Source organism: Alosa sapidissima, chromosome 22 (genome assembly GCF_018492685.1).
Source record: "Alosa sapidissima isolate fAloSap1 chromosome 22, fAloSap1.pri, whole genome shotgun sequence".
NCBI lineage: Eukaryota > Metazoa > Chordata > Actinopteri > Clupeiformes > Clupeidae > Alosa > Alosa sapidissima.
In genome coordinates this window covers 29979577-29994576 of record NC_055978.1, presented here as the reverse complement: position 1 = coordinate 29994576, position 15000 = coordinate 29979577, and the positions used below count along the sequence as shown (strand labels likewise).

Genomic DNA, 15000 nt, shown 5'->3' with positions numbered 1-15000 from the left:
AGATAAAAAAATGTGCTCAGGATCCTACGGCTGTGTGTGTGTGTATATATGTGTGTGTGTGTGTGTGTGTGTGTGTGTATATATGTGTGATGATGTGTGTGTGTATAAGGGTATGTGATGATGTTGGATCCTCATGTACACATATGCTGCTTGCTGTGTGGGGCGGTAACCATGGCAATAAGCTTCATCAGGCTGCCGAGCAAAGAAAACTTCTTCTGACGGTTCTGACTGGTTTCCATGGACACTGGCGTTGCTTTCGTTTAGTAGCTAACCTTCTATTTCTTTCCCTGTATTTCCCTGCGCTACCTGTTGCATACTTATCCAAACTTAGCATAACTTATCCAATGGGGTCTCTTAATGACACAGAAACAGGAATCAGGTTGTGCTGAGAGGAGCAAAGCAGCCGCGTGTAAACATGTGTCTGTGTGTGTGTATGTGTGTGTGTGTGTGTAAACGGCACAGGAGGAGAGCTCTGCAGTATGTAACGTGTTCCTGTGTGTTTTGTGTGTGTGTGGAAACGGCACAGGAGGAGAGCTCTGCAGTGCCTAAACGAGGGAGGGAGAACAAGGCTGTGTGTTTCTAATGTTTCAGAGAGCTGATGTTTTTATCTAATCTGGCTTCTGACAGTCCCTGCCGATGGCGGCACACATGCAGAGAACGCACACACACTCTCACACACACACACTCATACACACACGCACAGACACACACACGCACACACACAAACAGACACACACACACACACACACAGGCCTGCTGCCACTAAAATACCTCTGCGCCTTAAAAGGAACTGAACGCCTCACACACTTGAGTCTGCCGCTCTCATAGCTCGTCCCACTCTCCCACTTCAGGCCAGGAATCCCAGCAAGCAACCTCTCTGTCTCACACACACACACACGTCTCTCTCCCACACACACTACCAGAGACACTAACACACTCTCATTCTCAGTCACACACACACTATGTACATTCTCCCTCTCTCACACACACACACTCGATGTCTCTCTTTCTCTGTCACACACACACACACACACAAACACTATCTCTCTCTCTCGCTCCCACACACACACACTCCATGTCGCTCACAGACACAAAGACACACACGCCTTGACTGTCGCTAGTGGATAAAAAAAAACAATTCCTCTGAACTGACATCATTTTTTGGTTGTTGTTATTGCATTTAAGCATTAGCCTGATGGCACACAAAACAGGGTGTGACACCAAAACAAATATTGCTCCGATTACACACATCACAACACCAGTACTAAAACACAGTGGTGAGGGAGCAGGTTTTGGAATGAGAGTCCTAATCACTAAAAACAACATGGCAGCCCAGAGGGAGACAGAGAGAAATGATGGCGCTATTCCACTCTGAGGAGCTAACTTATGACTAAATATTTATTTGAAAATAATTCATATGTTTCATTATTATCATAGTTAGCAATAAGATGTGCTAGCGCCAGCTGGCCCATCCATCTCTGCACATCGGATATAGTCAAAGGCTAGTCATTTGTGACAGCACGGGGTAAAAACACCCAATCTATTTCACCAGGGCTCTGCAGATCCTTCTTATCGTGACGAAGGAGAAAGCAGCCCAGCTGATCTGCCGATAAGACTGAGAACTCCTGACTGACAGCTCGGGTGTCTGTGTGCTCCCGGCTGGCTGGACTGAGGTCCTGCAGCCACACAGTACAGGGTAGGCTAGCCATGCTGCTGCAGAGGGCATTTTTAGTCGGGCATTTACGGCGGGCATTCCTGTAGAGCAGGAAGGGGTCCTGCAGCCACACAGTACAGGGTAGGCCCGCCCTGCTGCTGCAAGGGTATTTTTAGTCGGGCACTTACGGCGGGCATTCCTGTAGAGCAGGAAGGGGTCCTGGAGCTGGAAGTCGAGGTCCTTGGTGATGGGTTCGGTGAGATTCTCCATGCTGAGTCGGTTCATGATGGTGAATCCGTGTCTGGGGGAGGCCAACCTGCGGGTACAGCAACAAGCACCTGTCAGGTCCCTCAGCTCCACCCCTGAGCTTCTGACTACACCAGCATTTCCCTCAGGGTTAAGACAGTATATCAAACTCTATTTATCTATGTATTTATCTATCTATTTATCTGTCTACCTCTATCTATGTATTTATCTATGTATCTATCTATCTATCTCTATCCCCATCATGGCTCTTGTATGCGTCAGCAGAATAAAAACATGGAAACTTTGTGGCGTCCTGCATGACTTATCTTCTGCTAGCTAGTTAAAACGCTCCCTGTTACCTGAATCAGGTGAGCCTCTGGGCGTTCAGCTGCACATCACTAGGACAGCACTGGCCATAAATCAGCCTTAAGCCATCACTCATCTCTCCCACTAGTCAGTTAAGAGCTAAGATTCACAGCCTTTACATCATGATAACATGGACCCTCTGACTGCCGTCACGGGCAGGCCAGGCGCGATGACAATATTAATATTTTAGCAACAATCAAAGCAAGCACTTCTACATTCTCGTCTTCAAATCACAACGTATTGGGTAATTTGTTAGGTAGGCGGTAATGCAACCAGACGTTGTTTGCCAACCGCCATAAAAACAAGAAGAATTTGTTACGTATACACTTCAATAGTGCTGCCACACCATACCTTGTGTACACAAACAAGGTCCCTTCCACGTCGGTCTTTTCCTTGAGAGAGAGAGAGAGCACATTTTTTTCAGATCACAGCTGTCACAGACCATAACATACAAGTTCATTATTACTGACAAATGATACATTGCTGTTTAATATTAAAATGTACACTAAACACGTGTAGGTAAATGTAGTGTCAAGTCTCAACAACAGGTGAACGTAAGTTAACGTTAGCTGCTACTGGTAATCACAGCCTTGCTTGCTAGCGACTTAGCTATCCAGCAAGTGCCGCTATATTTCAAATTTCTTACTCTTACTCTGACCGACAAAATACATTCAGGAGCTTGCTAACTAACTGTCAACAGTCATGGCAAACCACTTCATAAAGTGTTAGATCTACTCCAAACGCACAGTGGCATTAGTGCTTGCTGGACAGTAAAGCTAAGCTCTCATTAGAAAAGCGCGCGACTTGATACTTTTGCTAACGTTACCCAGGGAAGTTAGCTTTTAGCTTCAATAGCTTACCCATTCATTTGTTTTGCTGTTAAAGGTATAGAGTGCAACTTGACTCGCCACGTCCACTATGTTGTTAATATAGGGATCTTGTCTTTGTAAAGCTGCAAGACTGATGTCTAACCCCTTTGCTGTAAGACAGCTGCCTCCAGTCGTACTCGCAGTCATTATTGCTCAGAGTCACAAGCTAGCCAACTTTTAACCTGCCAGCTGGATGCTTCGTTGAGCAAGCTAGCTGGCTAGTTAGCTACTTAGCTGGTCTACGACGACAGCTCCGTTTCTTATCCAGATTAAAGTGGAAAACAATTAAAATAGTACAAAAATTAAATCACTAAAAGTATTGCCGATGTCTAATGGAGCCGCTTCCGGAGAGTAAAATTAAGAGAAGAGAATAAAACAACGGGACGCAGACTAAATACTGGCTAAGCTCTCTGGTCTCTTGACAGGAGCCATGTTTGCTCTTGCCGATTGTAAACAGTTAGGCATCACCAGCTGCTGCATGAACACGTGATACAGGATTAGTGGTTGCTTTGGATAACGTTACACCCTCGCACGCTAATACAGCCCATAGTCGATTCGCAGGAACTGTAAATGGCAAGACATTAAATGTATAGGCCTGTTTTAAGTCGTTATTTATGTATGTATGTATGTAGGCCTTGACAAGAGCATGCAAGACAAGAGAGAGAGTGTCATTTCAGAGGTCTCTTTCACAGGGCAGGCAGGCTGGCTACTTCACTGGGTTTGATGGCCTTAATCTAGTCCATTCATTTAGAATCAAGTGCGAGCTGTATTGTGACAGCTGGACTTGGTGTGTATCTAAAACAGCCACCATTGCATGATCACTGTCCACTGCACAAATACATCGGTATAAGAAAGTAAAGCATCTAGAATTAAACTTTTCTTTCACTATAAAATGTAAATGAGCAGCCTGTTCAATGCAAGTGAAGGTCATAGGCAATAACATAAGTCAAGTCTAATCAGCTAAGAGCAATAAACAAAACAAACAACAACATATGAAGTCGCCTACTGTGCAACCCAGCGAAGTATCAATAAAACATAAGCCTCCATTTACCCACATTACAAACACATTTTACAGAACAGGGTTGACTCAAAGAGTTTTACAAATGATTATATGAATAATAGCAAAATACCAAATAATACAATACAGAATGCAAATAAAAATGCCTACATAAGAAATAAAAATAATAAAGAGTATAGAAAATAATAATAAAGCAATGGTAATAATTAGGGCTGTCAAAATAACTGATTAATTTCGATTAATTAATTTGAGAAAAATAACTGATTAAAAAAATTAGTGCAGATTAATCGATTCCGTATGACCTTTGACCCCGAGCTGTTCTAGTCAGTAAAAAATAGACTGTAAAATGAAGGAGAGAGAAGAAAACGTGCTGCCTAGATCATTGATTGGAACATTTACTTCCAAAAACGTGCTGCCTAGATCATTGATTGGAACATGGCCTGATGGTGTTGATAAAAATAAAGTGTTGAAAATAAAGTCCTTTGCAATGTCTGCAAGTGTTGACATTGAGGGGAGTGTTAATTTATTTTCATTGTGTCCCCTAGGTTATATCTGTGGCCTGAAATGCCTTGCATGTGAAAAAAAAAACTTCTTCCCGAAGCACTTTTGAATTTATTTCCTCAGCATATTAGGTCATATCATAGATTATTATGGCCATTATTTGAACAGTGAAAATAATAATAAAAGAGTTTTTGAACTTTAATGTCACTAATGCTGATTATTCAATTATTCATTTGAATTTAAATATTTAAAATACTTTCACAGAAAAAATTTAGATTAATTAATCACAGAGTATGTACTTAATTAGATTAATTGTTTTAATCGATTGACAGCCCTAGTAATAATAATAAAAACACACACACCTACACACACATACAAATAATAAACAAAAAATAAAGTTGGGCCAGTACTACCCATGTTCCAAAGCCCTGCACACTCATATCTGAACTGGCTCCAGTAGCTTGTATAGCGGTCTTTTAATTCAATTCGATTTTACAACTGCCAATATTATTCAACTGTTAATGAAATAATCTCAGTTGTTCACGGGAAGCCTAGTCTCTCTATGTGTGCTGTGATGAGCGTGGATTGTAAAAGCAGATTACACACAGATTATTCTGAGATGATGCCATAATTATATGCAGGTAATACACAAGTCTGATTAACTTACTCAGCGGTGAGAGGCTTTCCACGTCCGTCCGTGTGCAGAGCCACACAGTTGTTAAGGAACCAGACGAGACGAAGTGCCTGACTCAGGACTACACACAGGATGTGGGCCAGAACCGGGCAGAATGAGTGCCAGCATGACTTTAGCATAGCCATAAATTAGCATAGCCATGAATTCAGCATAGCCATGACTTAGCGCGCGCACACACACACACACACACACACACACACACACACACACACACACACACGTCTACTTAGTGCCTATACACATCTGTCTGCAAGCCTGCCTGTATCAGTTTGTCTGACTTTCTGTCAGAATGTATTTGACAACTACTGAACCAGCAAAAATGAAAAAGTCTGACAGAGATAATTTCCTCCAAAACAGTGTTTGTGCACAAGTTGGTGGGAACATGCCACATGAGAGTGTGTGTTTGAGAGAGAGAGAGAGAGAGTGTGTGTATGTGTTTGAGAGAGAGAGAGAGAGAGTGTGTGTGTGTGTGTGTGTTTGAGAGAGAGAGAGAGAGTGTGTATTTGAGAGAGCGAGAGAGAGTGTGTGTGTGTGTTTGAGAGAGAGAGAGAGAGAGAGAGTGTGTGTGTGTGTGTGTTTGAGAGAGAGAGAGAGAGAGAGAGAGAGAGAGAGAGAGAGAGAGAGAGAGAGAGAGAGAGAGTGTGTGTGTGTGTGTGTGTGTGTGTGTGTGCTCTGCGCCTGGTGTTGAGGACTGATCTTGTTTATATTAATTAGCTCTTGATTTACAGGAGGGAGCAGGAACATCAGCTGACAGGAGTGTCCCAAAGAGCTCATAAATAAAACTTCAGCCTTCCTTTCCACCTCGTTCAAACACTCACAGCCCTCCTTTGCACCTCGTTCAAACGCTCACAGATTTGGTCAGGTATACACAAAGTTCTTTCTGAAAGGCAAAACGAGGTGGTGTGTGTATACATTTACACCTATGAATAAATAATGCTCTCCAGGGAATGTCAAATTTAAAATATAGTTAGATTGTCATTCATATTTTCTCTTCAAAATGTTCTAGTCAAAATGTTCTAGTCAAAATGTTCTAGTCGAGAAAACAAACAAGAAAGCAGGAAATATGAATAAAGACAAACAATTATGACATTTAGGGATTTTTACGGCTGCATTCTACTGCATCAGATGTTGGCTTGCTGTGAATGTCCTAGAAGTATTTTTCATTGACCTTTAGAAAGAGAGAGAAAGAGAGAGAGAGAGAGAAGTGGACGCTTTGTGAAATATTGCTTCTGCTTGGTGATAAAGTACTGAGGTCGTGTTCAAAGTCTATAAATGTGGGGATCTGCAGCACTGGAGACATTTGGTCCAGACTGTATATATACATAGATAACACATATACTGGATATATACATAGATAACACATATACAGAATATATACAACACATATACAGAATATATACATAGATAACATATATACTAAATATATACAGTACATAGATAACACATATACAGAATATATACAGTACATAGATAACATATATACAGAATATATACATAGATAACATATATACTGAATATATACAGTACATAACATATATACAGAATATGTAAGGGATAATTTATAGAAAGCCGGTCATTACTGGGAAAATAAGTCCCGACAGGGCGAACCGGACCCCGACGCGCAGCGGAATGAAGTTCCAGTCCTTGCGTAGTGATATGAAAGACGAAGCACAAAACCCGTTGCCATTGACAGCGGTAATTATATGTTTGCAGCGGTAATTACATGAATTTATTTACCGCTAGAACTTTGGGAAATCCCATTCAAGTCAATGGAGCGTTCTACTAGCATTGTGAAGAGCCGTATAATAAACATAGATAACATATATACTGAATATATACATATATAATACATAAACAAAATCTATACATAGATATACTGTACATAGTAGGGCTGTCAATCGATTAAAAAAATTAATCGAATTAATTACATACTCTGTGATTAATTAATCTAAATTAATCGCATATATATTTTTTGCTGTGAAAGTATTTTAAATATTTAAATTCAAATGAATCATTGAATAATCAGCATTAGTGACATTAAAGTTCAAAAACTCTTTTATTATTATTTTCACTGTTTAAATAATGACCATAATAATCTTTGATATGACCTAATATGCTGAGGAAATCAATTCAAAAGTGGAAGAAGTTTTTTTTCACATACAAGGCATTTCAACACTATTTCTTTGCATTGATGTGCGACTTTAGAGTTGATGAACTCCGGTGATATGCAAATTCCTTGCTGCAGACATTGCAGAGGGCTTTATTTACAGTAACACTTTATTTTTATCAACATCAGGCCGTTTTTAAAAAGTAAATGTTCCAATCAATGATCTAGGCAGCACATTTTCTTCTCTCTCCTTTATTTTACAGTCTAATGGTTACTGACTAGAATGGCTCGGGGTCAAAGGTCACACGGAATCGATTAATCTGCGTTATTTTTTTTAATCAGTTATTTTTTCTCAAATTAATTAATCGAAATTAATCAGTTATTTTGACAGCCCTAGTACATAGATAACATATATACAGAATATACAGTACATAGATAACATATATCCAGAATATACATAGATAACAAATATACAGAATATACATAGATAACATATATACAGAATATACATAGATAACATATATACTGAATATATACAGTACATAGATAACATATATACAGAATATATACATATATAATAATATATAAACAGAATACAGATATACTGTACATAGATAATATATAAACAGAATATACATAGATATACTGTACATATATAACATAGCAGAATATACATAGATATACTGTACATATATAACATAGCAGAATATACATAGATATACTGTACATAGATAATATATAAACAGAATATACAAAGATATACTGTACATATATAATATATAAACAGAATATACATAGATATACTGTACATATATAACATAGCAGAATATACATAGATATACTGTACATAGATAATATATAAACAGAATATACATAGATATACTGTACATATATAATATATAAGCAGAATATACATAGATATACTGTACATATATAACATAATAACATAGCAGAATTTAATAAGGGATAATGGCCACCGAGGTGTCATACAGAATGAACGGACGAGGCGGGGGGGAGGCAAAGAACTTCCCGAAGCGCAGCAGAGTCCATTAATTCCATATAACAGGACACCTCAAGGCCGTTATCCCGCTTATCACCCGGTTTCCGTTTAAAAAGAAGCCGACTTGTTCAGTTTGTTGTACATCTTTCTTTGGCCCTATAACAGCGATAGCATGGACAGTTAGCTTGTATACAGTTCATTCCATTGTTGCGAAGCCTGCTTCCAGGCTCAACCATCGTCCTACTATGGTTGTTATAGTTACCATTCATAAGGATTTATATGGAACAGTGATTAAACTTTTTTTTTTTTTACTTTTTCTACTTCTTAGGTGTCCCGTTATTTAGAATTAATAGCCAGGTTCTGGTATTTAGCTGATGCTTTTGTCCAAAGCGAATACTGTACACACACGTCTGTAGTGTTCATTTGGTGGTCAGAGGGCTCCCTGCATATAGGCTGATGCAGGAACTGTGGGTGGGACCAGTGCTGTTCATGCTTACCACTTCCTGTCAGTACGCTTACTGCTTCCTGTCTCCCACTCTCTGTGAAATCAATCACAACTCACACTGTCAGGCAAACCTCAAATGCTAATCTTACATCTTATTTTTTTCTCTTATTATCTTATTTAATCTTATTATCTCTATTATAATAATTTTTACAATTATTTTTTTGAAAGGCAGAAGTTGTTAATGAAGTCAAAAGTGCACATCTCACAGGATTCTATCCTAGGAAACTGAATAATCCACTTTTTTGACAGATTTAAGACGAGCTATCAGAAAACCCTTTGTTTTTTCTGTGTTGTCCATCTTGAATAGGGCTGACGTGGTCTTTTGACTGAGAGGTACAATCTCATTTAGCCACTAGAGGGCATTACTGCCTTTGACAAGTGCAGAGCAAAGGATCCCTAACTGCTGGCAGCTGGCCTCTGCTCTGAGGAGCACATTTGAACTCCATCTTTGAACACGAACACGCACTTCCCCTAGACAAACATGGAATTTCACGGCGGTGCCCGCGGTGGTAAAACAGTAGCCATGTTTGCCCTGAAGGAACGCTGAGCTTCAGACTTGGGAATCCTTTAAGTCTGAGATGGTTTTACCTAAACCCCAACAGAATCCAAGCTGAGCACAAACACACACACTCACACACACTCACACACACACACACACATACACACACACACACACACACACACACACACACACACACAGAGCACCTGGTCTGACTGGGTGAGTAACATGATCGCCACAGCTGTAAGAAGTGAGGCAGGCCCACAGACAATCTGCCTCTTCAACCTATAGACACAGGAAAAGCACCTTGCAGCTTCCTCTTCAACCTATAGGCACAGGAAAAGCACCTTGCAGCTTCCTCTTAAACCTATAGACACAGGAAAAGCACCTTGCAGCTTCCTCTTCAACCTATAGGCACAAACACTTTGTTGATGCTGCTTCACCAAATTTAAGAGCTTTTACTGGAATATAATCTGAGGTTCTTTGCTGTAGCTGTTCAAGAGCTAAAGTCGTAGAGTATCATCTGAGGTTATTTATTGGACCTTTTTACTGGTCAGTAATAATTGTGTTGCTCAGTAATAATAAAGTGCTTTAGGTGCCCTGATAAAGCATTTTTTAGAGTTGTTGTGGTTGTTGTTGTTATTGTTGTTGTTGTTGTTGTTGTTAATACTACTGGGCTGTAAGTTGACCCAGAGGAAGTGATAAACCTTCTGAAATAAGAGCCCTTTGGCTTTGTTTATTTTGGAGATTGAAGCCTCGGGCTGTTCTATTATCAGGTTTACAACTTCCTCTGGGTTATCCTACCTACAGTAGGTTTGCCACTAAACCACCTACTTCGGCTCATCTGCATCAGTGGCCCATCACACCCAGGGCACCACCCTGTCTACACCGGCCTGGTCACACCCATTAGGTGTCATCTTCTGAATCCTGAGCTGACCCGACGCGCCTGGTCTCTTGAGTGTAGGTGGGACGTGTGCCTGTAATCAGAGCAAACACAAACGGGCTAAACCTCCACTTGACAGGGGCCCTGGTTTGCCCTTTATGTCTGCTGTGAATTCCTTTGTTTGACAATTTGGCTGATTGTTTCTGTAGCCCTCCCGGAAACGCGATTCAACCCCTGCATGACTAAACATCATTGCAGATTGGATCGACTTTACTACTAAATTGAACTGCTTGTAACGTGACTTGTATCTACTTAGGTGAGATCATGAATGTATTTATGTGTATATATATAAGTATAAGTATATATACTCTTTTGATCACTTTTAGATGTTCCAGTAAGGATTGGTGAAAGGGGATGAGGTGGCTTGGGCAGTTGACCCCCCCCCCCAACTTCATCATAGCACTTTCAATCATATTATTGGGGTGTTGCATTGGCCAGTTCTGATTATTGGAGGGGTTACACCCTCCCTCCCATATTGGGGGTTGGGGGATGGGGTAGCCTACTGCGCATGAATGCACATTAAACTGGTGCCATAATTCTTCCCATGTAGCATCCTGTTTTTTCTTTATATATTCTGCTCCTGATCCCAGTCATGCGTGGATTCCAGCGACTTGGGATTAAATCTGAAGCCCCTTCTCTTCTCTAATGGACGTTGCCTTGTTGCACCAAATGCCATTATTTGGGGTCTTGTGGAAAGTCCCACTGGACGGAAATAGTTCTGCTGACGGGGAAAACGGTAATCGGTCATCTTCATATATGGTCAGCGTGGCACCGAAGCGGGCCGTGCTGACTCACCCAGCGCCCGTTCCCAGGGTCGGTACTGCCCGCTATCTTCCTCCCTCTCCCGCTCAACATCACCACACCAAACTATGTGTTGCGTGGCAATCTCACAACAAATTGATTTTTTCTTGCAAATAAGCCTCTTGAGATGACTATGTCGATAATCATGGCGTGTTGCTACCAGCTGATGTGTCTTTGTTGAGAAATTATCTCGTGTTTGATACAGTACTATTACGGGAAGTTAGGTTCCTGGCTTGGTGTAGATCAACATGTGGTCGTGAGTGCGGTTTGAGGTGGACCGATTGAGCTGGCGTCCCCGAAGGGTTCTGGGTTTAGAAGTCTCATATCAAATAAAGAAGGCTGCCTATTGGTGGGCACCGCCGAGGTTCGACGCATCCCAGACCTCATGACGTCTTCCTCGAGCACACATTTTACCAGTTAACGATGCCTGAGCCAGGCTGATCGCCTGTGGATACGCTCTCTGTATATCCGTTTCAAAGGTACGCCGTGTGTTAACGTAAATCGCGCTGCCAGGGACAAACATGAACCCGTCCAGACGGCCAATATCCCGCGCAGCGTAACATCTTCACTCCGTACCCTCTCTCTCTCTGAATTGGCACTCACAATCCGCCCACCTTTTCGCTGTACTCCTGTTTTTCTTCCCCCCGGAGATAGCACGTCTGGAACGCCATGGAGCTTACTTCTATTTTCTAGCGCAGTAACATCTGGAACCAGTCAGGGAGTCTACGGGGAAGGGGGGGCCCGGCCGTCACCCCCCTCTCTCTCTCCCCCCTCTCGCGCTCGCTCCTCGCGTTTCCAGACACAGGCACTGCAGAGAGAAGCGCACGGACTCGCTCAGCCGCTCGGCTCCCTCTCCGCGCTTAGAGACTGGAACGGACTCAATTCATATCTCCTGGAGAAGCACGATGCTCTTGCAAATGTTTTTGGACAACAACGAAGGAATCGGTAAAAATCTGAAGATGTATTTCGTGTGAGATCTGATCTGGAATATACAAATATTTAGGATTTTTGGGGGGCCGTTAAGATCTTGAACCTTTTTTTCCTTCCCAGTGCCAGCGCCCGGTTTTCTTGTTGGTTGAGCTGTTGCGTTTCTGAGATTTCTGGGCAATTTGATCCCGTTTTTGATGATTACTAACAGCAAGTGGTGCTGGTCTCGTGTTTCGGAGGCAGGGCCCGGATGTTCCGAGGATGCACTGGTTCGTTTTCTTAGGTGGTTCCAGCGAATATCTCTTTCTGTTGTTTAACTCCATAATGGGGATCAGGTAATATTAACTCCGGCGCAAAAGAAGGAATATCTCAAGCTTTCCGTTGCTTGTTTTATTTTATTTTTTTCTTTGATTTCTTTTCCTCCTTTGGTTGTTCCCCACTACCCCTCCTCTTTCCCATCCTCTACCTTCACCTACGGATAACGCTGGACCACATCTATGGTAAATGAAAGCAAAAACATGTACTTACCGGAGGACACCCTTGAAAACCATCAAGGTAAACATCTCTTTCTGCTTTTGGGATGTGTTATGTGTGCGTGTGTGTGTGTGTTTATTAATGCATGATGGCACATTGCTGTTCAAAGGCAGCATGGACGGGGAGGTGGCGGAGCGGAGGTGTTATTGGAGATGATCAATGGTGATAAACAGTATAAAGACAATATATGGCATCACAGCAGACGGACCCGTCTTTATCTGCGTCGGTAATTATGTTCTTTAAGATGCTCGCTCGCCGTCACCCTACCATCTCGTTACAGGTTAATGCAGGCTGGCAGGTTGGCTATTGAATACACCGACAACCTCTTCTTCCCCGAATAAGAACGTCTTAACCTCTAACGGGGAGGTAGCAGGACTTTTCCATGAGCAAAGTTAAAGTAAATTAACAGATGGCTTTTCGGAGTCTCGCCTGGACGTCAGAGCAACAGTGGTTGTGCTGCGCGTAAATCGGCCTACGAGTAGCCTCGGGGACTGAAACCTATGCGCATTGCCATCAACGACTATTCATTTAACCTCCGGGATCACATATATTTCCTACCGCAGGCTTTCACACGAGATGTAATTTTGAAAAGGAAACACGAAAGACACGAAATCACTAAAAGCCGACATGATACGCGCGGAGGCTCTTGCGCTCGGGGCCAGTGGGCGGCCTACTTGTTTAAAAGAAACCTTTTAAAAGTTTGGGATTTATGTGGTATTTAAAAAGGGAAACATACCGCCAGTAGCAAAGCTTATTGCTGGTAGGCCATCTTTGTTCAAGGAGAGTGAATTAGTATCGCCTTCAAAGCAACCAGCGTGGCGCATTGATTTGACAGTCTTCATGTCACATGTCTGGTATTGGGTCCCGTTAAAATGGCCTTGATGTCATTGTACTGAACGCTCACGGCCTTATCGCAGTAGGCCTACACGAGAGTGGGTTTTCCAAGTGGAACTAGTGGTGTCTACCTTTAGCCTTCACCTCCGCTATGGCAACAGAGGCGGCGACCCATAGCAACAGTGCCATACTGATTCTGGGTGCTCTCGGAGGAAGCAGGAGAGCTTGACATTTATGTGAGTGGCGCAGCCTCCCAGATAGATTGCGACCTACATGTAATCTGTTTAGATTCTGTATTAACATGTTGACCAACAGGCCAACTAGAGCCGACTCGAAGATCCACAGTGGTCACTGTGCTGTTTGTGAGTCATTATGAAATGTGATGTTTCTGAATGAACTGAGCCAGATTTTTTAAAACATATCTTTAGTTTCACATTAAGGGAATGCTTACGCCTATTTAGTGTGGAGATTTTGCAGTTTTCCAACTCAAAGTAGGGTACAGCATCTATGAAGGTGTTTTATGTAAGACATTCTCACATGCCCAGTTTTCTCTGCATGTCATTGGTCAGTCCCACTGATAATAAACAAGCTTGAAGGTCTCCCATGGCGACACCACCCCAGAGAACTGACACCATGCCGAGCTGGTAAGAAGGAGCCGGGAAAGAGGAGTCGGGAGGAGAGGAGGTGGGAGGAGAGGAGTCGGGAGGAGAGGAGGTGGTGATTGTCGCTGCTGTGTTGTCAACAGTAACCGATACGCCAAATTAGCCAACAGTAGCCGTGTGAGGCCAAATGCTAAAACTAGAGCATAAGGTGAACATGTGATGTCATGTTCCAGATGTAGTCCAATAACAACATTACAGAGTGCAGCTTCTCTGATGTGGCCCTGATGTGGCTCTGATCTGGCTCTGATATGGCCCTGATCTGGCCCTGATGGTGCCGCTGCAGCGTGGGTCGACCCAGAGTCCTGATCCTCCAGGAGTCCCCAGTGAACCTGACACACTTAGCCCCACAGAGAGCGTCCGTGTGATACCGGCCTCGGAACCATGAACCGGAGAGGGTGTTATACTGGCTTCAGAACCATGATCCGGAGAGGTTCTAATTCTGGCCCTGATGTGACCCTGATGTGGCTCTGATGTGGCCCTGATGTGGCCCTGATGTGGCTCTTTTCTGACTTCTGCCAGAAGACGTCCAGTGAGGTCATGCCTGTATTCTTAATACTCTTATAATGTTACGTATCTGCACGACAATGGTACTGTTAGCACACTGCAGTGCTCATAGCTGTACATACTGTACATGGTTCATACTGAATATCCATATTTATTCTGTTTTTCTTATAATATATTCTGTTAATGCACTGCATATATCTATATATTCTTACTACTATAATATAGTTACTGCTACTACATTGCACATATCTGTACATGTTGTTCATACATTGTTCATATCACATAGCCATATTTATTCTGCTCTTATAAAGTAACTGCTAATACACTGCACATATT

The 15000-nt window shown here is 42.2% G+C and overlaps 2 protein-coding genes across 7 annotated transcripts in view; one reads left to right on the top strand and one right to left on the bottom strand.

Annotated features, from left to right (window-relative positions):
• Positions 1-3633, bottom strand: part of dcp1b (decapping mRNA 1B) — a 15277-nt gene extending 11644 nt beyond the window's left edge. For 2 of the 5 annotated variants that reach the window (XM_042079553.1, XM_042079556.1), the window contains exons 1-3: positions 3127-3633; positions 2618-2658; positions 1843-1970 (exon numbers count right to left, since the gene is read on the bottom strand). In XM_042079553.1, coding sequence (XP_041935487.1) covers positions 1843-1970; positions 2618-2658; positions 3127-3282 — 325 coding nt within the window. In that variant the 5' untranslated portion in view covers positions 3283-3633. The remainder of the gene's footprint in view (positions 1-1842; positions 1971-2617; positions 2659-3126) is intronic. The other 3 variants (XM_042079555.1, XM_042079554.1, XM_042079552.1) reach the window with 2 other exon arrangements.
• Positions 1-15000, top strand: part of cacna1c (calcium channel, voltage-dependent, L type, alpha 1C subunit) — a 239049-nt gene that overhangs the window by 1464 nt on the left and 222585 nt on the right. The window contains exon 1 of one of the 2 annotated variants that reach the window (XM_042079557.1): positions 11671-12685. The exons of the other annotated variant lie outside the window; for it this stretch is intronic. Coding sequence (XP_041935491.1) covers positions 12628-12685 — 58 coding nt within the window. The 5' untranslated portion in view covers positions 11671-12627. Of the gene's footprint in view, positions 1-11670; positions 12686-15000 lie in introns of those variants that run through there. 2 annotated transcript variants of the gene reach the window in all.